Source organism: Theropithecus gelada, chromosome 16, assembly GCF_003255815.1.
Source record: "Theropithecus gelada isolate Dixy chromosome 16, Tgel_1.0, whole genome shotgun sequence".
NCBI classification, from domain to species: Eukaryota; Metazoa; Chordata; class Mammalia; order Primates; family Cercopithecidae; genus Theropithecus; species Theropithecus gelada.
This window is the reverse complement of record NC_037684.1, coordinates 27,808,308-27,835,148: the sequence shown is the minus strand read 5'-3', so window position 1 is coordinate 27,835,148 and position 26,841 is coordinate 27,808,308. Positions and strand designations below refer to the sequence as shown.

General features: G+C 41.3%; 1 protein-coding gene across 8 annotated transcripts in view; it reads left to right on the top strand.

Annotated features, from left to right (window-relative positions):
- IKZF3 (IKAROS family zinc finger 3) overlaps nt 1-26,841 on the top strand; it is a 95,519-nt gene that overhangs the window by 29,331 nt on the left and 39,347 nt on the right. For 6 of the 8 annotated variants that reach the window (XM_025362314.1, XM_025362318.1, XM_025362321.1 and 3 more), the window contains exon 3: nt 2,051-2,152. The exons of the other annotated variants lie outside the window; for them this stretch is intronic. In XM_025362314.1, the coding sequence (XP_025218099.1) occupies nt 2,051-2,152 (102 nt within the window). The remainder of the gene's footprint in view (nt 1-2,050; nt 2,153-26,841) is intronic. 8 annotated transcript variants of the gene reach the window in all.

The following is a 26,841-nucleotide window of genomic DNA, read 5'->3' as shown; positions in this document are numbered from 1 at the left end:
AGAAAAGTGAACCATTGTTTAGAATGGTGTCTTAGAGTTCACAGAGTATACATTATAATATGCAGAAATTAGAAACTTTAGATATTCATAAATCAAACACTGAGTCCATGGTGATCACATTTTCAGGGGCTCTTAGTGATGGGTTTTATGAAACGTGTTTCTCTTTCGCTCCCGCCTGTTTGGTCGTGGCTCTGCAGAAAGGAGTATCACTGCAGAGCTTCTAGTTACCTCCTTATTTCAACCCAGCCTCAGTGCCACGGGAATCAGTGTCTTTGACTATTTTTTGTGTTAATGGGAACTCAGCAAATATTTTGTTGAAGATTGGGAAGGAGTTAGATAAAAAGAGGGTAACTTTTTAGTTCATTTCTTCTGCTATCCTCTTTGTTAAGCTACTATGTTTGTATGTGAAACTAATTCCAGTTACATCGTTCCTTTTTCTTCTAGTATTATCAATATTTATTATACATTTCTGTTAAACTTATTTTGTAACAAGTTTGCTATTTATTTAAGCATGCTTTTATTATGTCTGCTCCCTTTCACTTATGAACTTTCATAACACTTTGTATTTCCTTTATTTAATCCCTTGTCTGAGCCTACTGTGCATTAGAGTTGTGGACTTCTCTTATCTGTATCTCAAAGTATGAGCTCCTTGAAGACATAATGACTTATTCATATCTGTAGCCTTGTCAACATTTAGTAAATGTTCAAACAAATAAAGAAAGTTGGGGTCCAATATGTTTTCCACAGAATCACATTTATAATGTGAACAGAAGGGAAAAACAGAATTTGGCATACAGAAAGCTTACAGATCTTCCTCCTAGGAAAGCATCTTTCCCAAATTAGGTTATACCAGTGTTTGCAGGCTTAGTATTTCTGGTCACTGCTTTGTCATAAATAGCAATGGCATCCTACTGAATATCGTGAGATATACCAGTGGAGAGAGAATTTTTCTCCAGAAGGAACCGGAGTGCCCTTTAACTCAGATGAAAGAAATATTCAAGAAAGTTGTGTGTATTCAGAGGGTACATGAACCCTGGGCATATTTCTTTTTCTTTTCTTTTTTTTTTTTTTTTGAGACGAAGTCTTACTCTGTCATCCAGGCTGGAGTGCAGTGGCACTATCTTGGCTCTCTGCAACCTCCACCTCCCAAGTTCAAGTGATTCTCCTGCCTCAGCCTCCCGAGTAGCTGGGATTACAGGCACACACCTCCATGCCCGACTAATTTTTGTATTTTTAGTAGAGATGGGGTTTCACCATGTTGGCCAGGCTGGTCTCGAACTCCTGACCTCAGGTGATCTGCCCACTTCGGCCTCCCAAAGTGCTGGGATTACAGGTGTGAGCCACTGTGAACCCTGGGCATGTTTCTAAACCTCAAGAGTTTTCATGTGGCCGGGCGCGGTGGCTCACGCCTGTAATCCCAGCACTTTGGGAGGCCGAGGCTGGCGGATCACAAGGTCAGGAGATCAAGACCATGGTGAAACCCCGTCTCTACTAAAAATACAAAAAATGAGCCGGGCGCATTGGCGGGCGCCTGTAGTCCCAGCTACTCGGGAGGCTGAGGCAGGAGAATGGCGCGATCCTGGCTCACTGAAAGCTCCGCCTCCTGGGTTCACGCCATTCTCCTGCNGGAGTTCTATTATCCCAGTTGTTTTCTGCAAGACAAAGCTCCTTTTCTTTTTAACATGTCTCCTCTTTCACATTATTATGAATCTCTTTACCTAAGTACTTAATGCGGGCGCCTGTAGTCCCAGCTACTCGGGAGGCTGAGGCAGGAGAATGGCGTGAACCCAGGAGGCGGAGCTTTCAGTGAGCCAGGATCGCGCCACTGCACTCCAGCTTGGGTGACAGAGCGAGACTCCGTCTCAAAAAAAAAAAAAAAAAAAAAAAAAGAGTTTTCATGTATATATCCCTTTTGGGTATGTGTGAGGGGGTACTGTCTGTCACTAAAGGATTGTGTGAAGCTGAAAGTTAATTGGAGGTCTACTTAATACATATTTATAAAAATCCTTTAACATTGAACCACATACTTAAAACTCCTTTTATCTTTTAGAAAGTCCAGCAGTTTTGAATGACTACAGTTTAACCAAATCTCATGAAATGGAAAATGTGGACAGTGGAGAAGGCCCAGCCAATGAAGACGAAGACATAGGAGGTGAGCCGTAGTGTGCAGACTAAATACTGATGGCTGTAGATATTGCTAAGGCTTAGTGTGGAGAGGAAATCAGCTCTCTAGGGAAAACTTGCATTTGTGGGTTTGGTTAGGAGTGATTCTGTTTTGCTAATTTCACAAATATTTGCATTTCATAGTTGTACGTTATCAGCAAATTTTGAGAATTTAAGGTGCTTATCCAGAGTTCCAATTATATTAACTTTACTTAAAATATAATGTTTATTTTACTATTTTCCATTATTAAAGTAATACATGTTTATTGTAGAAAGTTTGGGGTGTTTTCTGACACCAACAAACCAGTTTTCCAGTTCTGCAGACAATGACTTGGTGTCCAACAATTAAATTCAATTTTTTTTTTTTGAGATGGAGTCTCACTGTCACCCAGGCCAGAGTGCGGTGGCGCAATCTCTGCTCACTGCAACCTCCGCCTCCCACGTTTTAGTGAGTCTCCTGCCTCAGCCTCCCAAATAGCTGAGATTACAGGTGCCCACCACCACGCCCAGCTAATTTTTGAGTTTTTTAAATAGAGACAGGGTTTTACCATGTTGGCCAGGCTGGCCAGGAGCTCCTGACCTCAAGTGATCATCAAACTTAGCCTTCCAAAGTACTGGGATTATAGGCATGAACCACCATGCCCAGCCCAATTCAATTCAATTCTGATTCTAATTCCTGATGTTTGCGTAGACCCCGCAGGTTACAGGCTCAGTTCCACAATACTGCACAGTACTCTCTCCACTTCAGACACCAGTCTCAAGTACCAGGTCCCCAGATTACCTGCACTTCTGTCTGGCTTAGCTACAAAATTGGGGACTCCCCTCCACATGTTTAATAATTTGCTAGGATGACTCACAGGACTTGTTACATAACTCATTTATTCATTCCTTTACTCTCAGCTACTCTTCCTCCTTCTTACTGTCTATGCCCAAACTTTCCCACCTTTGGGAGGAACATTAGGTTTAGCCACTGCATTGGTCTAGATCATAGGCAGCAATACTAGTCTAGCAAGTACCTCTCCCTCAGTCAACTCCCATACATATAGGGTAGGGTTACAAAGATACAGAACTAGTGGGCTATTTCTACCACTGGCCAATATATCTGCATTCAATATTAACCCCAATTTTGCCAGATGGGGTAAAGGCACAGCCTGCCTCATCAGGCCCTTAGGAATTCTGACATAAAGGTTTAAAGCTATGGTTACAGTTTCTTGCTTTGGGAATCATCTCTGTTTCTGGCACTTGTAGGTTACAGTGCTGGTCTTGCAACCACTGCCTCTGATAGGAAAGAGAAAGCTGATGTGACGACATAGGGAAGGAAAAAAAGAATAGTCATCACACCAATATCCTCCTCTTTGGCAAGAATTGTATAGTCATATCAGCATCCTCCCCCACCTCCTCTTCCCAATCTACCAGAAAAACAGAGGAATCTACCTAGTGGGAACACTCCCTTAGCTCATGTGAGAGTGACCTCACACTTGTGCAAATGCATAAACCAACCCTTCATGCCTATGCCTCACCCTATTTTAGACAGTGTTTCAATTGGTCCAATTCTCTATCAAACTATTACTCTGAGGAGGATAGCTCTTTGTCCATTGTTTGACATTATGGGCTGTAAGTAGAGTGCTGCTAAGTATGAAGAAATGTGGCCCAGCCGTTCAAATTGGTGCAATATCTTCTGTTCCGGTTCTTTGATGGTACTGACCATTTTTGTCTACCACCAGATAAGCAAAGCCCCATCCAGAGTCAGTGTTTATCCCTGTCAAAACCAATCTGTAGGATGGGTGCAGTGGCTCACACCTGTAATCCCAGCACTTTGAGAGACTGAAGCAGGAGGATCTCTTGAGCTCAGGAATTCGGCCCAGCCTGGGCAACATGGTGAAGCCCCATCTCTATTAAAAAAAAAATAATTATAATAATAATACAAATAAATTAGCCAGGGGTGGTGGTGTGTACCTATAGTTCCAGCTACTTGGGAGACTAAGGCTGGAGGATCACTTGAGCCTGGGAGGTTGAGGCTGCAGTGAGCTGTGATCCCGCCACTGCACTCCAGCCTGGGCAATGGAATGAGATCCTGTCTCAAAAGAATAACAACAGGCAGGCCATAGTGACTCACACCTGTAATCCCAGCACTTTGGGAGGCTGAGGCTAGTGGATCGTTTGAGGTTGGGAGTTCGAGACCAGTCTGACCAACTGGTGAAACCCCATCTCTGCTAAAAATACAAAAATTAGCCAGGTGTGGTGGTACTCACCTGTAATCCCAGCTACTGGGGAGGCTGAGGCAGGAGAATTGCTTGAACCTGGGAGGTGGAAGTTGCAGTGAGCTGAGATTACACCAGTGTGCTCCAGCTTGGGCGACACAGTGAGACTCCATTTCAGAAAAAGAACAAAAACAAAAATGATTTGTAGCCTTTGGGACTACCAGCATTGGCTCTTCAATGTAATCCACTTGCCAACTATATGTGGGGTCTTTCCTCTGGGGAATCTTCCCCATAGTCATCTACAGTAGCTGTCTCTCTTATTGGCAGACAGAATAGTTTGTTGCTATTTTGTGCCTCAGGGGGTCCTAGAGAAATATGTCCAGATTCAACCCATCTTCTACAGTGGCTGTAGCACCCTGCAACCTGTCTACTCATTTCATGGACCCACATGCTTACCTCAAACAAGCACACTATGATACTTACTAATTGGTTCTGATCAGCTTCCAAATCTGGAAGGGGGGTCTTTTGCTGAGCATTGATATGTCCTACTTTAATGCACCCCTCAAATTCCTATAGTGATTTCCATAGGGCTTTGTCCCATATGAGAGTCCCTTTAATATGCCAAGTTTCCGTTGCACTCTTGCCTTACCACATGGACAGGCTGTTGGCCATTGCCCATGAATCAGAAACTGAAACATATGGGCATGTATCACTGCTCAGTTCTTCCATCACTTCTAGGAAAACAACAGATTATTCAGCTCACCGAGCTGATTTGTTTTTACCTTCTTTAATTACAGTTGTGGTGTTCCAAACAGGATGTTGTCCATTTACCTTAAAACTACCATCCACAGCCAGGCATGGTGGCTCATGCCTGTAATCCTAACACTTTGGGAGGCCAAGGCAGGAGGATTGCTTGAGCTCAGGAGTTCAAGACCAGCCTGGGCAATATAGTGAGACCTCGTCTCTACAAAACACTTAAAAATTAGCTAGGCATGGTGGCACATGCCTGTGGTCCCAGCTACTTGGGGGACTGGGGTGGGAGGATCTTTTGAGCCTGGGAGGTTGAGGCTGCAGTGAGCCCTGATCGTGTCACTGCACTCTAGGCTAGATGATAGAATAAGACCCTGTCTCAAAAAGCAAACAAAAAAACCTCCATCCACAAATCAAGCATCTCTCTGTTGGTCAAAGACTACTTTACAGGGCACTGTTTAAGTGATGATAGAATCCAGTAGCTCCTCATATAGTTCCAAAGTCAGTTGTAGAAGAAAAGAGGATCCCTACTCCCGAGTATATCGTCTTTTCATTCCCCAGGTAGCATGATTCTCTATAAACTATTTCTATGTTACTATAGAACTCTTCTGGGCACTGCCCTCCCCATTAGAACACTTCTCTGACATCACCCAAGACTTCATTCATATTTTAGGTTTTAAAATTATTTTTGTCCTTTAATCATAAGGACAATTTCAATTAATGTCCAAGAGCAGGCTAATAATTGCCCCTCAAATGGAAATTCTCTGGTCCAAAATCCAATTGTTGTCATCGCTGGGAAGCACTCACAAGTTTTTGCCATAAGTCATTATCCAACTCTCACACACCAAGCCTAAATTTCCCCTACCCTAAGTCATCCCAGGGCCAGATACCAGTCAACCAGAGACCATCCCTATGCCCTAAAGCCTACCAGAATTATTCAGACTAGCCAATCCTAAACTGTTTACCCAACCCTGCCTTGCCTTTTCCACAGAAACCCCAATTAAGGCTCTGACCTAAGCTTTTTCCTCATTCCTCTTTTCTGTCTCCTGACCAACACTGGTGCTTTCTCCTGTGACCTTGTATAGCACATAATAACCATCTCTCTGGGACCTGTAAATGTGACAAACTTCTTTCCAGGCCTTGTTCTTATTTTCTTTGTGTCCATACTGACTTTACCCTATCATATCTGACATGTACATTCTTAGACATCACTTAACTGAGGCATTTACCATGACCTGGTGTATTAGTCTGTTCTCATGCTGCTATGAAGAAATACCCAAGACTGGGCAATTTATAAAGAAAAGAGGTTTAATTGACTCACAGTTCCACATAGATGGGGAGGCCTCAGAAAACTTACAATCATAGCAGAAGGCATCTCTTCACAGGGCGGCAGGAGATAATGAGTGCCAGCAGGGGAAATGCCAGACACTTATAAAACCATCAGATCTTGGTCGGGCACAGTGGCTCATGCCTGTAATCCCAGCACTTTGGGAGGCTGAGGCGGGAGGATCACAAAATCAGGAGATTGAGACCATCCTGGCTAACATGGTGAAATCCCATCTGTACTAAAAATACAAAAAATTAGCTGGGGGTGGTGGCAGGTGCCTGTAGTCCCAGCTACTTGGGAGGCTGAGGCAGGAGAATGGCTTGAACCCTGGAGGCGGAGCTTTCAGTGAGCCGAGATCACGCCACTGCACTCCAGCATGGGTGACAGAGCAAGACTCCGTCTCAAAAGGAAAAACAAAACAAAACAAAACCATCAGATCTTGTGAGAACTCACTATCATGAGACCAACATGGTGGAAACCACCTCCATAATTCAATTACCCCATGATTCAATCCCACCGGGTCCCTCTCACAGCATATAGGGATAATGGGGGTTACAATTCAAGATGAGATTTGGGTAGGGACATAGTTAAACCATATCATTCTGCCCTAGCTCCCGCCCAAATTGCATTTCCTCACATTTCAAAACACAATCATGCCTTCCCAACAGTCCTCCAAGTCTTAACTCACTTCAACATTAACCCAAACATTAACCCAAAAGTCCAAGTCTGAGACAAGGCAAACCCCTTCTGCTTATAAGTCTGTAAAATCAAAAGCAAGGTAGTTACTTCCCAGATACAATGGGGGTACAGGCACTGGGTAAATATACTGGTTCCAAATGGGAGATATTGGCCAAAGCAAAGGGGATACGGGCCCCGTGTAAGTCTGAAATCCAATAGGGCAGTCATTAAACCTTGAAGTTCCAAAATGATCCCCTTTGACTCCATGTCTCATATCCACATCATGCTGATGCAAGAGGTGGGCTCCCATGGCCTTGGGCAGCTCTGCCCCTGTGGCTTTGCAGGGTATAGCCCCCTTCCCAGCTGCTTTCACAGGCTGGCGTCGAGTGTCTGTGGCTTTTCCAGGTGCATGACACAAGCCATCAATGGATCTACCATTCTGGGGTCTGGAATACGGTGGCCCTCTTCTCACAGCTCCACTAGAGAGTGCCCCAGTGGAGACTCTGTGTGGGGGCTCTGACCCCACATTTCCCTTTTGCATGAAGTCCTGCATGAGGGCTCCACCCCTGTAGCAAACTTCTGCCTGGACATCCAGATGTTTTCATACATCCTCTGAAATCTAGGCAGAGGTTCCCAAACCTCAATTCTTGAATTCTATGAACCCATAGGCTCAACATCACATGGAAGATGCCAAGGCTTGGGGCTTGTATTCTCTGAAGCAACAGCCTGAGCTGTATCTTTGCCCCTTTTAGCCACAGCTGGAGCAGCTGGGACACAGGGCACCATGTCCTGAGCCTGCAAAGAACAGGGGGACCCTGGACCCAGCCCAGGAAATCATTTTTTCCTCCTAGACCTCTGGGCCTGTGATGGGAGGGGCTGCTGTGAAGGTCTCTGGTATGCCCTGGAGACATTTTCCCCATTGTCTTTGTAATTAACATTAGGCACCTCGTTACTTATGCAAATTTCTGCAGCTGGTTTGAATTTCTCCTCAAAATGGGTTTTTCTTTTCTATCACATTTTCAGGCTGCAAATTTTCCAAACTTTTATGCTCTGCTTCCTCTTGAATGCTTTGCTGCTTAGAAATTTCTTCCACCAGATACCTTAAATCATCTCTCTCAAGTTCAAAGTTCCACAGATCTCTAGGGCAGGGGCAAAATACTGCCAGTCTCTTTACTGAAGCATAGCAAACGTTACCTTTGCTCCAGTTCCCAAGAAGTTCCTCATCTCCATCTGAGACCACCTCAGCCTGGACTTCATTGTCCATATCACTGTCAGCATTTTGGTCAAAACCATTCAATAAGTCTCTAGGAAGTTCCAAGCTTTCCCACATCTTCCTGTCTTCTGAGCCCTCCAAGTCTCTAGGAAGTTCCAAACTTTCCCACATTTTTCTGTCTTCTTCTGAGCCCTCCAAGCTGTTCCAGCCTCTGTCTTTTACCCAGATCCAAAGTTGCTTCCACATTTTTTGGTATCTTTGTAGCAGTACCCCACTCTCTCTGGTACCAATTTACTGTATTAGTCCACTCTCACACTGCTATGAAGACATACCCAAGACTGGGTAATTTATAAAGAAAAGATGTTTAATTGACTCATAGTTCTGCATGGCTGGGGAGGCCTCAGGAAACTTACAATCGTGGCAGAAGGTACCTCTTCACAGAATGGCAGAAGAGAGAGTGAGTGCCAGCAGGGGAAATATTGGATGCTTATAAAACCATCAGATCTTGTGAGAACTCACTCACTATCATGAGAACAGCATGGGCGAAACCCCTCCCATGATTCAGTTACCTCCCACTGGTTCCCTCCCATGACATGGGATTATGGGGCTTACAATTCAAGATGAGATTTGGGTGGGGACACAGCCAAGCCATATCACCTGGGTAATGGGCATATTTAGTGTGTGAATCCTGATTATCACAAAGCCAGTTCCACATGGCTTGCATATGAAGCATATCAGCTGCTTCATCTGGGGTTGGCATTGAAAGGGGAAGTCAGATAGTTCCCCTTCTCAAGGTAAATAGACCTTATAATGGCTCTTATCTGGTCCACCAGGTCAGCTGTTCCCTTAGGAATGACCTGCTGTGTGTCTGGATCATGTGTAGCCATCTGTGATTGTTCCATAGTGAGCTGTGGATCCTGTATCAACCCAAACATGCTCTTCCGCTCTGAAGCATTTAAATGCCAATATACTGCCCCTAAATTATTTATTCTTGCAATTCATTGTAGTCAAAATTCTTTAGGAAGCTGATGGTACTGACCTACAAAATAAAGTAACTCTTTTACACTCTACCCCCTGGTTTCAGTAGTTTCTTGGTTTTTCCCTCCCCTACCTGGACTCTCTGTTTGGTGACCAGAGATCTTAGAGATATTTTCTGCTTTTCTTACATATTTTTTCCCATTAGAGGCAGCTTTGAGTCTAGTATCCGAAGTTCAGGCCCACCGGAATCTGAGCGTGGTTCAACATCTTTTTAACTTTCATTTCACCAACCCAACACTCTTTTTAACTTTCATTTTAGCTGTTACAGATAACAATAACCATTGGATTGTGTATTTCACTTTTTTCTTATTAGTTTGCATTTCCTTAAGTATTCAGTGAACCAACTCCCCAGGAGTTGGGTTCATCTTTAAATTTCACTGGTAACTTTTACCTTTAGTAACTGATCACAGCCCAGTTGCTGCTCCATAGGTGACGATATGGCCACTCAGGAATCAAAATTTCCTCATTCCCTACCCTTTTATTTTTATCCTTCCAAACCACATGTTTCTGTGAGCCAGGGCTGATCTAGCAAATCCTACTCCTGACACCAATTCTGGGGTGTCTTCCATCCACAACCAAGTCTCTAGGCAATTCATTTGTTGGGTGTCCAACAATTCAATTCAATTCTGATACTAACTCTGAGAATTAGTACAGACCACACAGGTTAAGGGCTCAGTCCCACAGACTGCCCCTACTTCAGACACCAGTCTCAAATACCAGGCCCTCAGGTGACCCACACCTCTTCCAACTTGGGCAAATTTGAGTGTTCCCACATCCTTCCTCAGGTTTGATAATTTTCTGGAATGACCCACAGAGCTCAAAAAATGTCTTTACTTATCATTACCAGTTTATTATAAAAGATACAACTCAGGAACAGCCAAATGGTAGGGAGGCACAGAGCAAGGAAGGGGTGACATGAAGCTTCCACACTTTCTCTGGGCATGCCATACCCCCAGCTCCTCTCTGTATTCGCCAACCTGGAAGCTGTCTGAATCTTGTTCAAGGACATTTACAGGACTCAATCTCCAGCCCCCTTTCCTCCTTCTTCTTCCCTGAGGTCACTGGGTGGGGCTGAAAGGTCCAGCTCTCTAATTACCAGGTCCTTCTGGTGAATAGCTGTATCCTGAGGCTGTCTAGTGGCCCATGCCTCAGCTACCTCATTAGCATAATCTAAGGTGCTGTTGAAAGGGGCTCTTTATGAATACATAAGACACTCCTGTCCCTGCTACTTGGAAGCTGAGGCAGGAGGATCTAGTGAGAAAAACAAAGCAAAACAAAGCAAAAAACACAAAAAAACACTTCTATCACTTAGGAAATTCCAAGGGCTTTAAAAGTTCTGTGCCTGATCCTGGGAGCAGGAACAAAGACCAAATATGTTTTTGTATTATACCACAGTTTGGAAAGTTCATTGAAATAGAAAGAGAAAAGAAAACCCCACCTCTATCCTACCACCCAAAGATAGTCTCTAATAGCATTACAGAGTACTTACTTCCAGGCTTTTTTGTGAGTTTTGAGCATTATATTTATATTAATATTGCTCACATTTTATGGTAACATTTATGTTGATAAATCTAATCACTTTTACTTTATGAATGTTACTCTGTTACTCAGATCTCATCTTAAATGTCATTTCTTCAGAAAAGCTTTTCCTGACAATTCAGTCACTATTTTAACACAGTCCTATTTTAATTCATCACACGACACTGAACACAGATAACTTTGGAGTTTTGTTTAGTGTCTGCTCTCCTTCCAGTCTTCATTAACCTGGATCTTGGGCTATTTTTTTCCTTGCTAGATATTTACAGCACCTAGAACAGTACCTGGACCTACTGTGGTAGGTGTGCAATAAATTTTGTTGAGTAAGTAACTAAATGAAAGCCCTAGGTCAGTTATATGTGTGTGTATATGAGTTTCTTAAAGGAAGAAAAGAAAATAGGCCGGGTGCAGTGGTTTGGCTCATGCTTGTAATCCTAATACTTTGGGAGGCCAAGGTGGGTGGATTACTTGAGGTCAGGAGTTCGAGACCAGCCTGGGCAATATGGCAAAACCCCATCTCTACAGAAAAAAAAATTTTTTTTTAAAATTAGTCGTGTGTGTGCCTGCAGTCCCAGCTACTTAGGAGGCTGAAGTGGGAGGATCACTTGAGCCCAGGAGGCAGAGGTTGCAGTGAGCCAAGATCACTCTGTGCACTCCAGCCTGGACAGTAGAGTGAGACTCCTTCTCAAGAAAGGAAAATCATTGCTCAGAGTCTTCTTCTTTTGCCTTAAATGTCTTAAGAGATCAGGAAATGGAGTTATTTGTCTAAAACTTCTGAGATTCAAATCACAGCTTCAACTAACATTCCAGCTGTGCCGAACTATACATTAATTTGTACCAGTTTTTAACCACAGAGACAGAAAAATGCTGCCTGGCACAGGATGTGGTCATTTGTGCTGAGGAAAGGCATATGATGTATCAGCTTCATGCAACTTCTTGAAGGTGACATCCATGGAGTCTCACTCAGAATGAGGCAAATGATAGCTGTGCTTGTGGCTTGTTTTTTTTCTGAGTTATGGTTTCTGAGTTCTGGTAGGTAATACCATTAAGTCTGTAGTTGAAATAGTGATCCCTATGCCACTGTTGGTTTGGGAATTTATAATTTATGTTACAAATTTACTTTGGGTTCAGGAGTAGCCTATGAGTTTTATATTTTCAGGTAGTTTGGGATAAAAAAAACAGATTAAATACTGAAACATAAACAAGAAACCAATAATTTCCATTCAATAATAGGAATTTAAAACAAATATTGTAAAAACCCAAGTGGTGAAGCACCTTGTTAGGAACCCATACAATAGTATCACCTTACCTCCAACTACATGTCAATGGGTTAATAGGATGTCTGTGTAGAGAAATTATTTTTCTCAGTTGCTCAGGGTCTAGGAGTATCATGCAGTTCTTGATAGAGAATGGAAGATATGATCAATCCCTCTAAATAACTTGGGAAAGAGAAAAGAAACAGTTATTTACTTTAAGCTTCATTCAGAAAGAAATGAATAAGCCAGTTTTGTTATTGTTGTTGTTTTAGTTGTTGCTTTGTTGCCCAGGCTGGAGTGCAGTGGTACGATCTCAGCTCACTGCAACCTCTGCCTCCTAATTTCAAGTGACCTCTCGTGCCTCAGCCTCCTGAGTAGCTGGGACTACAGGCATGTGCCATCATGCCTGGCTAATTTTTATATTTTTAGGAGAGACGGGGTTTTACCATCTCTACTGGATGGCCAGACTGGTCTCGAACTCGTGACCTCAAGTGATCCGCCCGCCTTGGCCTCCCAAAGTTCTAGGATTACACCACTCCTGCCTGAATAGGTTAATTATAATGTTGAAAGATCATTCCATTATTTTGTGATTAATCTGCAAACAGATTATAGTAGTCCCCCTTCTATGCGGTTTCACTTTCTGCAGTTTCAGTTCCATGGTCAACCATGATCCCAAAATAGGTGAGTTCAGTACAATAAAATATTTTGAGAGACAGTCAACAATCACATACCTTTTATTATAGTATAGTGTTATAATTGTTCTATTTTATTGTTATTATTACTAATCTCTTACTGTGCCAGATTTATAAATTAAAACTTTATCATAGGTGTGTATGTATAGGAAAAAACACAGTATTCAGTCATATACCACATAACGTTTTGGTCAATGATAGACTGCAAAAACAGTGGTGGTCTCATAAGTTAAGACCTATTTTTACTGTATCTTTTCTGTTTAGATATACGAATACTTACCATTGTGTTACAGTTGCCTACAGTATTCAGTACAGTAACATGCTGTACAGTCTAAGAGCAGTAGGCTGTACCATATACCTGAGGTCTGTAGTAGGCCATACTGTTTAGGTTTCTATAAATAAAGTGTGCTCTATAATGTTTGCATAATGATGAAATCACCTAATGATCCATTTCTTAGAATGCATCCCCAAGCCTGTAATCCCAGCACTTTGGGAGGCCGAGACGGACGGATCACAAGGTCAGGAGATCGAGACCATCCTGGCTAACATGGTGAAACCCCGTCTCTACTAAAAAATGCAAAAAAACTAGCCGGGCGGGTTGGCGGGCGCCTGTAGTCCCAGCTACTCGGGAGGCTGAGGTAGGAGAATGGCGTAAACCTGGGAGGCGGAGCTTGCAGTGAGCTGAGATCCGGCCACTGCACCCCAGCCTGGGCGACAGAGCAAGACTCCGTCTCAAAAAAAAAAAAAAAAAAAAAAGAATGCATCCCATCGTTAAGGAGCATGTGACTGTATATAGGGTTTGGTAATATCTGCAATTTCAGACATCCACTGGGGGTCTTGGAAAGTATCCTCTGTGAATAAGGGGGGACTACTCTACTGTACTATTAACACTGGCACTTAATCTGGGTCATATATGTTTGGAAAAGGTGGTTACCAGGACCCTGCTTTTATAAAATATATAATATGATCAGTATGTATAAATTATAGATACTAAATTATAAAAGTAATAGAATGTAAAAACAGCATTGCCCAATAGAAGTTATACCTATTGCATAATAAGGTACCACTGCCATATGCAGCACAGGAAAACATTAAGACTAGAGTTAGGCCCGGTGCTGTGACACAAGCCTGTAGTCCCAGCTACTCAGGAGGCTGAGGCAAGAGGAGCACTTGATCCCAGGAGGTTGAGGCTGGAGTGCGTCATGATCGCACCTATGAATAGCCACTGCACTCCAGCCTGGGCAATATAGCAAGACTCCATCTATAAAAAAAGAAAAGACTAGAATTAGAATTATACTTTTAAAGGTAATTAGGGGAACTTAGCTATAATGTAATAACTATTTTAAAACGTGCTTTAGAGAATTCTATTATGTTTAAGTTTAATGGAAGCATTTATTTTTTAATGTCATTTGAAAGATTTTAGGAACCAAAGACTTGTCTGGAGTGTTTAAAATTCAGAATAATTGCAGTCATGTTTAATTTATATGTTAAAAAATGAAATATCATGTGCATCTTTATAAGTTTCCAGCTCTTAGAAAATTGTTTTATAGAAAATTTCACACCCTGACAGAAACACTCACTTTATTTTTTCTCTTGTGGAAAGACAGACTAATTTCTAGGGGAAAAGTTTTTACCCAACTAGAGTTGTTTGGAAAACAAAACAAAAATACTTGGAAAAAACTTTTAAAAAATGTTAACAGTGGCCGGGCACAGTGGCGCACACCTGTAATCCCAGCACTTTGGGAGGCCCAGGCAGGCAGATCGCCTGAGGTCAGGAGTTCAAGACCAGCCTGGCCAACATGGTGAAACCCCATCTCTACTAAAAACACAAAAATTAGCTGGGCATGGTGGCGCATGTCTGTAATCCCAACTACTCGGGAGGCTGAGGCGGGAGAATCTTCTGAGCCTGGGAGGCCAAGGTTCCAGCAATGAGCTGAGATCCAAAGTGCTGGGATTACAGGCGTGAACCACCGCGCCTGGCCTATATTTACATCTTTCTAAGCATACTTACCTATGAAGTGGTATAATCCAACCAGACTGGAAAGCACAAGAAATGAAGAAATTCAGAGTTCTTTTTCTAACCGGCTCATTCACTCTTACGAACAATTATTATTTGTCTTCCTCTTAGTGACCAACCGTAACTATCTTCAGACTAATCTTGAGCCATAGGAAATAACCCAGAGATCCCCAAGTCTTTATTTTTGTTTAGCATCCAATGAGTGCTGGGATATCACAGGCACTTTACTAAATACAAAAGATTTGGGACCTTCTACTTGGATCTAAAATGTCAGCGAGATACTGTGATGTCAAAAGCAAGAGTTAAAACAATTTTCTAACGTATCATGAGAAAGAATATTCTTGTTGCTTATATCTTGGCCTGTGATCACAAGCAACTAACAATAAAATAAAAACCTCTGAGTATCAAGGCTAGAGGGAAGGTGTGTTTCATGCTAGTGTACTGAGGGATATTAACTAGGTAGAGATAAAACTCGAGATGGTGGAATGTCATCCCAGCAAGGCAATTGTCATGCACAAACAATTTCAGATAGAATGTAATTAGGTGCTTCAATTAGTGGAAAAGACACGGCCTTAAGGCCTGAATGACTGAAATAGAACTCTTGCGGCTTTTTGTTTCAGTCCTTCTTCCTCTGAGATTGGATTCCTGTCTTTGCCATTTCCCACTTAGAAAATGGAAGTAGCCGGGCGCGGTGGCTCATGCCTGTAATCCCAGCACTTTGGGAGGCCGAGGCGGGCGGATCACTAGGTCAGGAGATCGAGACCATCCTGGCAAACACGGTGAAACCCCGTCTCTACTAAAAATACAAAAAAATTAGCCAGGCGTGGTGGTGAGCGCCTGTAGTCCCAGCTACTCGGGAGGCTGAGGCAGAATGGCATGAACCCAGAGGGGCAGAGCTTGCAGTGAGTGGACATCATGCCACTGCACTCCAGCCTGGGCGACAAAGTAAGACTCTGTCTCAAAAAAATAAAATAAAATGAAAGGAAAGAGTCTGTTATGAGCATGTATGTTATGAGGGTATGATGCATTTGCCGATAGTATTTTTTCCTCTTTGAATAGTTGAGGAATAAAAGTTGGGGTACTGAGCCCCTGTATTTAACACTCCACTGTCCCCTCAGTTTTCAGTAGCTCCCATCAGCCACTATCTCTATTTACACAAGCCATTTGTTCTGGAGCTGCTGTAGGGGTAAAAAGTACACAATATACCTCGATACCCATAAACTCTAGCTGTTTCCCTGCCTGAGCTGCACATTGACCCCTTGTCTTAGTTTTCCAGGGCTCTCATAATAAATTACCACAAACTGGGTGACAAAACACCAGTTTGTCACAAAACAACAGAAATTTTTTATCTCACTGTTCTTGAGGGTAGAAGTTCAAAATTAAGGTGTCAGCAGGACCATGGGAAGGGCCTAGGGAAGAATTCTTTTTTGCCTCTTTCTGGCTTCTGGTGGCTTCCAACAATGCCTGATGTTCCTTGGTAGTGGCAGCATAACTATAATCTCTGCCTCCGTTGTCACGTGGGCTTCTTCTCTGTGAGCATCTTGTTTCTCTCCTCCTTTAGGTAGACTAGTCATTGGATTTAGGGCCTACCCTAATCCAGTGTGACCTCATCTTAACTAATTACATCTACTTTGACAATATTTCCAAATAAAGTCACATTCTGAGGTTCCAGGAGGACATGAATTTAGGAGGAACACTATTCAACACAGTACACCCTTCATCTCCTGGCTCTACAACTAAATATCAAATAGACCAGATACCCATCATGAAATCGATTTCTTTTTTAATTAATTGTACAGTGGTGATCAATCGGTGTATGTATTTAATTAATTCTGTCCTGTACGAGCTATGGGTCTTGCCTGATTCCATGTGAAAAGTTGAATTTGATCATTTTTGAAAGGCCTTACATTTTCTCTATTGTGACATCTTGTGCAGTGTAGATGCTTAGATCAAAGATAAGAACTTTAATTAGAAAGTTTGCTGAAAAAAATAATTCTTCTCCCCCTTAGGAGACATAGCTCCCATCTTCAGTAGCTTTCCATGGCATAGTCTCAGTCCCTTTTGAGGTGTACAACTCTTTGGTACTTGTAAGAAGTACAAACTACTTTGATGCTTCTGAAAGGTGAAAAAAAAAAAAAAAACTAAGCCACATGTGTGGTTTATGGATGTTAATTACCGCCACATTTAGATGTGTGAAGAAAGGTGGCTGGAGCGAGCTGGGAGAGACCGCGTCAGCCTCGCTTAGGCACTCGCTGAGGCTCCCGCGGTACTGCTCAGCACACGCAAATATATGCTTCAAAAGGAAGTGCCATTTTTTATCAAAATATTACATCTCTCAAGCCCAGATCAAGACCTGTCACTCATGGGATGCAGGGGTTATCTTACAAAATCAGCAGTGCTCTGCTGCAGAAGTTCACTCACAGGGGATTTCTGTAAGTGCTTACCATGGGCCGAGCTTTACAGCTTGTACTGTGTCAAACGGGTAAGTTCTGTTGGTGATAAAACCAAGACATCTCTCCCTGAATCTTTTTTTTTTTTTTTTTAATCACGCTGTCACCCAGGCTGGAGTGCAGTGGCATGATCTCGGCTCACTGCACCCCCAACCTCTCAGGCTCAAGTGATCTTCTCACCCCAGCCTCCAGAGTAGCTGTGACTACAGCTGCATGCCACCACGCATGGCTAATTTTTTTTTTTTTTCTGTAGATACAGGGTCTCGCTATGTTGCCCAGGCTGGTCTCAAACTTTTGGATTCAATCCATCCTCCTGCCTTGGCTTCCCAAAGTGCTGGGATTACAAGCGTGAGCCACTGTGCCTGGCCCTTGAAACTTTTTAACAGAAAACATCTCTGGATTTTTTTAAATATATATATAACTAAGCTGCGTATCACAGCAAACTAAAAGGAATGTGTAGGAAGACATTTGACATCTGCAAAAGAGCCATAGACCATTGCAGTGGTTCACAGAAAAATGGGGCTGCCCACTGTCCTTAGTGGATCCTCTGGAGAGTTTTCTCCCTTCTTTTTGCTTTTTTTTTTTTTGAGACGGGGTCTCACTCTGTCACCCAGGCTGGAGTGCAGTGGTGCGAACTCAACTCACTGCAAGCTCCACTCCCTGGGCTCACGCCATTCTCCCACCTCAGCCTCCAGAGTAGCCCTCCACTACAGGCGCCCTCCACCACGCCCAGCTAATTCTGTTTTTGTAATTTTAGTAGACACGGGGTTTCACCGTGTTAGCCAAGATGGTCTTGATCTCCTGACCTCGTGTTTCACCCTCCTTAGCCTCCCAAAGTGCTGGGATTACAGGCGTGAAGCCACTGCACCCGGCCTCTTTTTGCATTCTTTGTCCATCAAGCAGTAGTGTTGGTGCCTCCTTCCAGCTGGGTTAAGAGAACGCATGAAACACCCTTATGTGCCTGCTGACTTTCATAGCAGATTTTCTTGCCAAGTGAGTTCTGCTTCTCAAATAAACTTTGGCACCAGGCACGGTGACCCAAGCCATTGTGTACCTTGGTGCCGTTTGATAGCTACAGGAAGGTACCCTGCTGGGGGATAAATGAGGAGTCCTAGTGGTGTGCCAAAATCAGCTCATAGCTGCTTGTTAAATTTTCAGGTATTTTGTATGCTGGCTGACTCCATGTCGGTAGCTTGAAATTGGCCATGGTGGAGTATTTATACCACTGAAATCAGCAAATGCCACAAATAAGCCCTTCCCCCGTCCTGAGCTGGCTTTTAAGCAATTACCAGCACACCACTGGACTGAAGACAACAAAATCCTGTCCTGGCTCATGAGAACTATCAATTTTTTTGTAATTTGTCAGCCCAAAGGGATTTTGGGTTTTGGGTGTTCTGTTTTGTTATTGTGTTGTAGTTTGCATGAAAGAGAATAGTGTTAGAGACAGAAGAGTACATGAGCTCCCCCCACTTCATGTTCACAAAAATAACTATATTAAAAATTCAGCTCTGAGACCACACTGTGGGAGGTGGGATAGTAAAAAAAGGTCTCCTGGAGGAAATAAACTTGAGTTGATGTAAATATTTGCCAGTGCATTAGCTTGTTAAATTTAAATTTTCAGGAATAAAGGAGAAAAGGCAGGGAGAGAAAGAAAAAGAGGGAGAGAGGGAGGAAGGGAAAGAAAGAGAAAGAGAGAAAGAGAGAGAGAGACCTGGAAATTGATTCTTTTAAAATTATCTACTCCCATTCAATCCTTGGAAAGTTTTCACAGCATTTGAAGAACACTACTAAAGTAAAAGACCCCAATGCCAAAATGTACTCACATGCTGTTCTTCACTTTAGTTAATGAACCAATAATTTTATTTAGTGAGCACTTGTGAACACTGCAGAGGATAAATGGATGAATGGATGGTTGGATGGAAAGGCAGAAAGAAAAATGGATAAACACTAAGCATTTACTATATTCCCAGAACTTTGGCATAAAAGAATACAACTATAAAAGACTGTCCTTGCCATGTCTTTGGGACACAATCAAGTACAATAACACCCTGCCACAATACAATGTGTACAATTGGATGTAACAGGATTGCTGATTGCCTCCAGTTGTCTACCCTTGCCCACTTCTTAGACAAGAGCAAGCCAAAGTTCTTACCATAATGGATAGGAAGTAACTGCCTCATGATCATTTGGGTCTTTTAAGGTTTAATGTATGGTCAACTGTGTACAGTTTAAGCTTCACTGTCATTGCTTTGTACTTTTTGTAACAGTATATTAAAAAAAAAAACACCCACCTACTATATTTCATTTTCTTGCAATAATGTGACCCCCATATTTTACAAGATAAAATTTCAGGATCCCATCTACTATGTTGTGGAGGGAGCTCATGTACTCTTCTGTCTCTTTCTCTTTCTCTCTCTCTCTTTCTCTCCCTTTCTTCCTTTCTTCCTTTCTTCCTCTCTTCCTCTCTTCCTCTCTTTCTCTTTCTCTCTCTCTCTCTCTCTCTCTTTCTCTCTTTCTCTCTTTCTTTCTTTCCTTTCTTTCTTTCTGGGTCTTGCTCTGTTGTCCAGGCTGGAGTGCAGTGGTGTCATCATGGTTCACTATAGCCTTGACCTCTTGGGCTCAAGCAATACTTCCACCTCAGCCTCCTGAGTAACTAGGACTACAGGCATGCACCATCATGCCTTGCTAATTTTTTAACTTTTTGTAGAGGGGTCTCACTGTGTTTCCCAGGCTGGTCTTGAACTCCTGGGCTCAAGTGATCTTCTCGCCTTGGTCTCCCAAATTGCTGAGATTACAGGCATGAGCCGCCATGCCTGAGCTTCCTTCTTCACTTTATAAAAGAACAGAACATTTCTCACCCACCTCTAAGGTGTAAGTACTTCCAAGATGCCAAACAAGGGATCAATTAGATAATTTCTTCTATCAAATTTTCATAAATTATTTCCTCTCTATCCTTCTCATTAGGAGATACATTCCCAATAAATTTTACTTTTTGTATTTGGTAATTATTGATCAAAAATCATAATATACCTATATTGTTTTACTCAATTGTATGTTAATAATTGTAATGCTAATTCAATCCAGAAGAAAACACTTTGACACATAACACTTCATGTTCACAAAAATAACTATATTTTATTGGGGTTTTTTTTTTGGTGCAGATACATATAATGGTATGAACAATAGATGACTCAAGCATACAAGAGTACTACATTAGGATAAAATTCCATGGGGGGAGTGAAATGGAAATAGAAGTTCAAAGAGAAATTTCCTGATTTTCTTGAAAAGCTTATTTATATATTTTTAAATTTATGATGGAGTAAATTAAATCACAAATATGTATATATTCCTAAGTAGATACATTTGAAAGGGTGTGGTAACAGCTTAAACTATCATTATTTACAATATACAAACTGTATTCTTTTGTTTAAAAATAGTTAAACTCATGATGAAAAGTTATAGATATCAACTTAGTGTGTACTTAACGTCCACTATGTATAAGAGAGATATATAATTTTTCAAAATTCTTTTGAGGGTGCTTGAGCAAAAAATTTGAAAAATGCCAACCACTATTGTATGAAGTCTACAAAATACAGCACAGAGGTGTCTTTAAGCCTGAGCCTGTTTGAAGGCCTACAGCAGAGATTTTCAACCTGAGATCTCAGGGTTTGAGAAATCAATCAATAGTATGTGAAATTTTGTGTTTATGGGCATGTGTACCTTTTTCTGGGCAAAGAGTACAGTTCTCAAAGATGTTCACAACCTAGAAAAGATTAAAAAGATCTGACCAAAGCATGTAAAGTCCTAAGACACTTGACTTTGCTGTTTTCATAATAGTTTCATATGCACTGGCATGTGGAATTGCTTCCAACATAAACAATTTTGGTTCAGTTGTTTGTATATAAAATAATACTAATTATGAAAAATAATGAAATAGATTAAATCCTGCTTCCTTCATCATCATCCTGAAATCTATCCTATGTCAATCTGTTAATTTTATTCTTTGCTTATTCAGGGGCCTTTTCTTTTTCTTAATTTTGATGGAGAAAATTACAGGTGCTTCATCCATAGAAAAATGCTAAATGGAAATGTGGAAAACAGTTTTTAAAAGAATAAACATCATCTGCCCTGACAGTTCTGTTCTGTGGTTTCTTCCAGGATCTAATCAGCAGTCTAGCAATAGGTTGACATAGTATTCAGGCTTAGAATTAGGAAAACTACATTTGGAAGTGACTAATAACACAGTACTTTCAAAGCTTTGGATTTTAAAGTGTCACACATACACAGCAGGTGAATGAAGATGTCAGAGCCAGGCCTAAAGGAGGACCCTGGTAATCCAGCCCTTGGTGTATAACCTTCAAACACCAATAAACAAGATTATCTGGATTTAACATGTGACCTTTCTCATTTTGACTGGTAGGTCCAGATGTTTTCTTATTTAGCTGCCTGGTTGAAATCTGCTTTAACTGACTGCATTTGGATCTAGATTTGAGGTTGCAGGAATGACAGTCTTGAAAACTACATTCTGCACTGGGTGATGCTGTCTAAACAGTAACATATGGAGACCTATGGTTTAATAATTAAAAATAATTTGTGACCTTACCCCTAATAGATTTGCTGATTATGTCAACTGAATAAGTAAAAATGGGATCACGATAGATATTTCACTATATTCATCAGTCTGGTGGCATTAAAGACATTGACAAGATGTGTTAGAACCAGCCTTTTCTGCACCTGCGTCTACAGAAGCAGAAATCTCAGCCAGGGCCTTTGTTATCCTTTCTTACTCCTCAAGTAATTTCATAGCAGCCCTTGAGAAAATAGGAAAGGCTCTTTGTTAACTTCTGTTAAGTCAGCCTAGGCTGTGGTCATACCTCCCATCCACCAGCATTTGAACAAACACTGCTTAATGGTCCATTATTACTCTCTTCAGTACTTGGAGCCCAGAATGCTCTCTGGCATTTTTATATGACCTATTCCTTACTTACCATCAGCTTGATTTTCTGGTTCTAGTCCTTCAGGTTGTACTAGTTCTCTCTCTCTCTGAGACTGTATAGAAAAGATAATTCTTTATTTTCTTATTTTGTCTCATGAGAGAACTCACATTCCTGAATGAACCCTCAGTGAACTTCCCCAAGTGCATTTATACCACTGCTGCTTTGCAGTCCAAAGATAGTGCTGATTAACTGATCAATAACCATAGCCTAGTAAAGCACACTAAATTATTAACAATAGAAAGTGAGACAGTATGGTCTCACTTACACAAAATATGACAAAATATGACACAAAATATGACAAAGAAGTAATATATCCTCATGTATCTGGATCCTTATGGATTTTAGCCCGATTTAGAAAGAGCAAAAATCAGTAGTTAGGTATTTGTCTTAAACTGATAATAAAATAACTAAGTGTGGGAAATGTCCAATCAGGCCAACTCTTTTATACTTGATTTTTTAACCCTCCTTTCCTACTGTCAAGTAGCAGGTGCCCTTGTGTTTTTCAACAAGCTAATTCTTGTTAATTTTGTTGAAAGGGAATGAAATCAGTTGCACAGGCACAAAAGGAGTTAAAAATAGTTAAATAGTTAAAAATAGTCTTCTGAGCATTTGTCATATGGAAGTAATCATAGCTCAGAAACTATACTTATCATGATGCTTCTTGTAATCGTTGGTGAATGGGTAGCTAAAGATTGCCATTTTGAGACAGAGTCAGTATCAGAGTCAGTATCAGAGCTATCAATTTTATTTTGTTTTGTTTATCTGTATAGACTTATTTTTAAAATAGCTTTAATGTGGTTATAATGTACATACTTTAAGTGTTCAATTCAATGACTTTTCTAGTAAATTTACAGAGCTGTACAGCTACCACCATGTTTTAGAACATTTCCATCACCCTAAAAAACCCTTTATACTTGTTTGTAGTTGATCCCCATTCCTGCCTGCAGCCTCAGGCAACCACTAATATTATTTCTGTCTCTAAAGATTTACTGTTTCTGGGTATTTCATATAAATGGAATAATACAATATGTAATATTTTGTTTCTGGCTTCTTTTACTTAACACAATGTTTTTGAAGTTCATCTGTGTTGCTGCATGTATCAGTAGTTTGTTTATTTCTTTTTTCTTAAAATTTTTGATATGGTATCTCACTACGTTGCCTAGGCTGGTCTCCAACTCCTGAGCTCGAGTGATCCTCCCACCTCAGCCTCCTGAGTAGCTGGAAACATAGAGAGGCCCCATCTCTACAAAAAAATAAAAAAAGAGTTTTAGTCCCAGCTACTCAGGAGGCTGAGGTGGGAGGATTGCTTGAGCCCAGGAGGTCAAAGCTGCCTAGTGAGCCATGATCATGCCACTGCACTCCAGCCTGGGCAACAGTGAGACTCTGTCAAGAAAAGAAAAAAAAAGAATGCCATTGTATTCATGTAGTACATTTTGATTATCAGTTCACTGTTTGATGGACATTCAACTGTTTGCATTTTTTACCTTCTATGAACATTTATGTACAAGTCTTTATGTGGACATAGGTTTTCACTGCTTTTGAGCAGATACCTAGAATTGTTGGCTTGTATGGTAAATTTAAGTTTAATTTTATAAGAAACTTGCCCCTATATTAGTTACTGATTGCTGTGTGACAAATGACCCCAAACCATAGCAACTTAAAACATATTATCTCAGGAATACAGGCACAGCATATCCAGGTTCTCTGCTTCAGTCTCTCCCAAGGCTGCTAACAAGATATTGACCTGAACTGTGGTCTCATCTGAAGACTTGACTAGGGAAGGATCAGCTTCCAAGCTCACTCATGTGGTTGTTGTCAGGATTCAGTTCCTGAAGGCTGTTAGACTGAAGGCCTCATTTCTTCACTGGAGGTTGGCCAGACGCTACCTTCAGTTCCTTGCTCTCCAGCTTACTTCATCTGAGAAGCTTGCGAGAAGCACCAGAGAGAGAAAGAGAGAGAACAATGGAAGTCACAGTCTTTTATAACCTAAACCCAAAAGGGATACCTTCCATCACTTTTCCATGTTTTTTTCATTAGAAGCAGTCACCTAGGTCCAAACCACACTGGAGGGGAGTATTACACAAGGGTGTGAATGCTAGGAGCTGTTTTAGAAGGCTGCCCACCATACTGCGAAACTGTTTTCCAAATGACTGTATCATTTTACACTCCCACCAGCAACGGATGAGGGTTCCATTTTCTTCACATCCTTGCCAACGCTCTTTATCATGTCTTTCTTATAGTAGCCATTCTAGCAGGTGTGAAGTGGCATCTCATTATGGGTTTAGTTCACAGTTTTCTAATGACTGATGATGATGAGCATCTTTTCATTGGTCTGTCGTCCATTCATATAATTTCCTTGGTGAAATGTTAATTCACATCTTTTGTGCATTTAAAAAATTTTATTTATTACCTTAGAAAAGCTAAAGACTACTGTTGTGCATTTTAAAATTGAATCATGTTTTCAGTGTTATATCTAAGAAATCTTTGCCTATCTCAAGGTCATGAACATGTTATGTGCCAGCTACTATGCTATGCCTGTATATACATTATTTTGCTTGATTTCATTCCTGTAATAGCCCTATTAGGTATAGATATTATCATTACTGCAACACAAATGAGAAAATTCACAGAAGTCAGATTACTTGCTGTGGTCACACAGCTAGTTAGTACAACTTGAACCTGGGTTCTGTCTTACACCAAAGCCCATGCTCTTTTATCAGAAACTTTAAAAAAAAAAAGGCCAGGCACGTAATCCCAGCACTTCGGGAGGCTGAGGTGGGTGGATTGCCTGAGCACAGGAGTTTGAGACCAGCCTGGCCAACATGGTGAAACCCCGTCTCTACTAAAAAAAAAATACAAAAAAGTTAGCCGGGTATGGTGGCGTGCGCCTGTAATCCCAGCTACTCAGGAGGCTGAGGCAGGGGAATTGCTTGAAGCAGGGAGGTGGAGGTTGCAGTGAGCCAAGATTGAGTCACTGCACTCCAGCCTGGGTAACAGAGTGAGACTCCATCTCAAAAAAAAAAAAAAAAAAAAGGCATTCAACTCTATTTTCAGTGGAAAAAGTAAGTTACATACTATATTGTTCCTTCCCTGTAATTACCAAAACCCATCCAATATTACTTGAATATTGTTAGTAGAAACCTCTCTGTGATCATTAGAAGTTGCTGTTTGAAATAGAAAGGACATAGATTCCAGTTTGTTGGCCAGATTCCATTCTAGTTTTGTTCTGCCAGACAATATTCCCTCTGCAGTTTCCGGCAGAGCTAGGATGCATCTTTGCTTGCAGCCTTGAAGTATGTTACTGGGCAGCTGTTAAGCAGTTGTTACACTTCACCCCCAGGGATAAACATGTTCCAGTGACAAGATAGCTTATTCCCTTGTGTGCTTTTCATGTTGTACATTCACCCAGGAGAAGTCAGTGCTGAGTTTCTTCTATTATTTCTCAGTGCTCTATTTCCATTATTTGAGAACCAGGGAAGAAGGAAGGGAAGAACCAGAGAAGGGTAAAAGTCTAAATAATATGTTACAGATGGGAAATGTTAATTTTTTTAATGTTTTGTATTTTAATGTAATGCTAAAAAGCACAAGAATCTTCTAATTCTTAATCCTTATACTCATTTCCTTCTCCTCCAAGAATCCTTTATACCCTTTGGGTCTGATTGTTATATCTTAAGTTAGAAATACAATTTATTGTTTCCCTCTATCCTGGGCCAATATGCTAGCTTTAGGCAAAATTGCAATCTGTACAATTTTTAAAAACACTGTCAACCCTAATTTTGTACTTGAATGAAACAATAGTATAGTTGTTCATGCTTTCCTTTCTTCCTCCTTATATTCTTTCCTTCCTTACTTCCTTGTTTGTTTGGTAAGTAGTCACTGAGCTCTGTATCAGGCACGTGCTAAATGTTGATAGAAGCAGCATAATATACAGACATTGACATCAAACAGTCACTATGGAGAGAGGACAATGGGGAATATTATAGGAAGAGCAGATTTGGAAAGAGAGAAGAAATGGGAGAGATAATGAGCTTGTTTGCAACTTGTTGAGTGTGAGATAAGTGTTGTATATGTCTGCGGCTTTCCAGGTCTACTGGAAATACAAATTTGAGAGTCAACAGCAATGAAAACTTGGATCAGAAGACAGAGTATGTAAAGTGAAAAGGCAAAAGTTTCAAGAAATAGGCCCCAGGAAATCATTCACATCTAGGAGACAGAGAAAGAGGAATAAACAGGATATAAATAAATAAGTGAGGTAGGAGTGGAACCAGCAAAGAATAAGCTAAGGAAAGAGGTTTAAAAAGCAGGGACTGGCCAGTGGCAACCTATTGCAAAATGGTGGAGTAGGACGGGCAGAAGCCAGACCACAGTGGGCAAACAAGTCAACTAGAGGACTGGCTAGCACTGTGGGGCATGGGCCTTATTCTGATGCATCAAGAGAAACTACATAATGCATGACAGCATCAGAATCTTGTAGACAAGTTAGGGGTATACTGTGATTTACTACTTCTTCTCTGCCTGGCCTG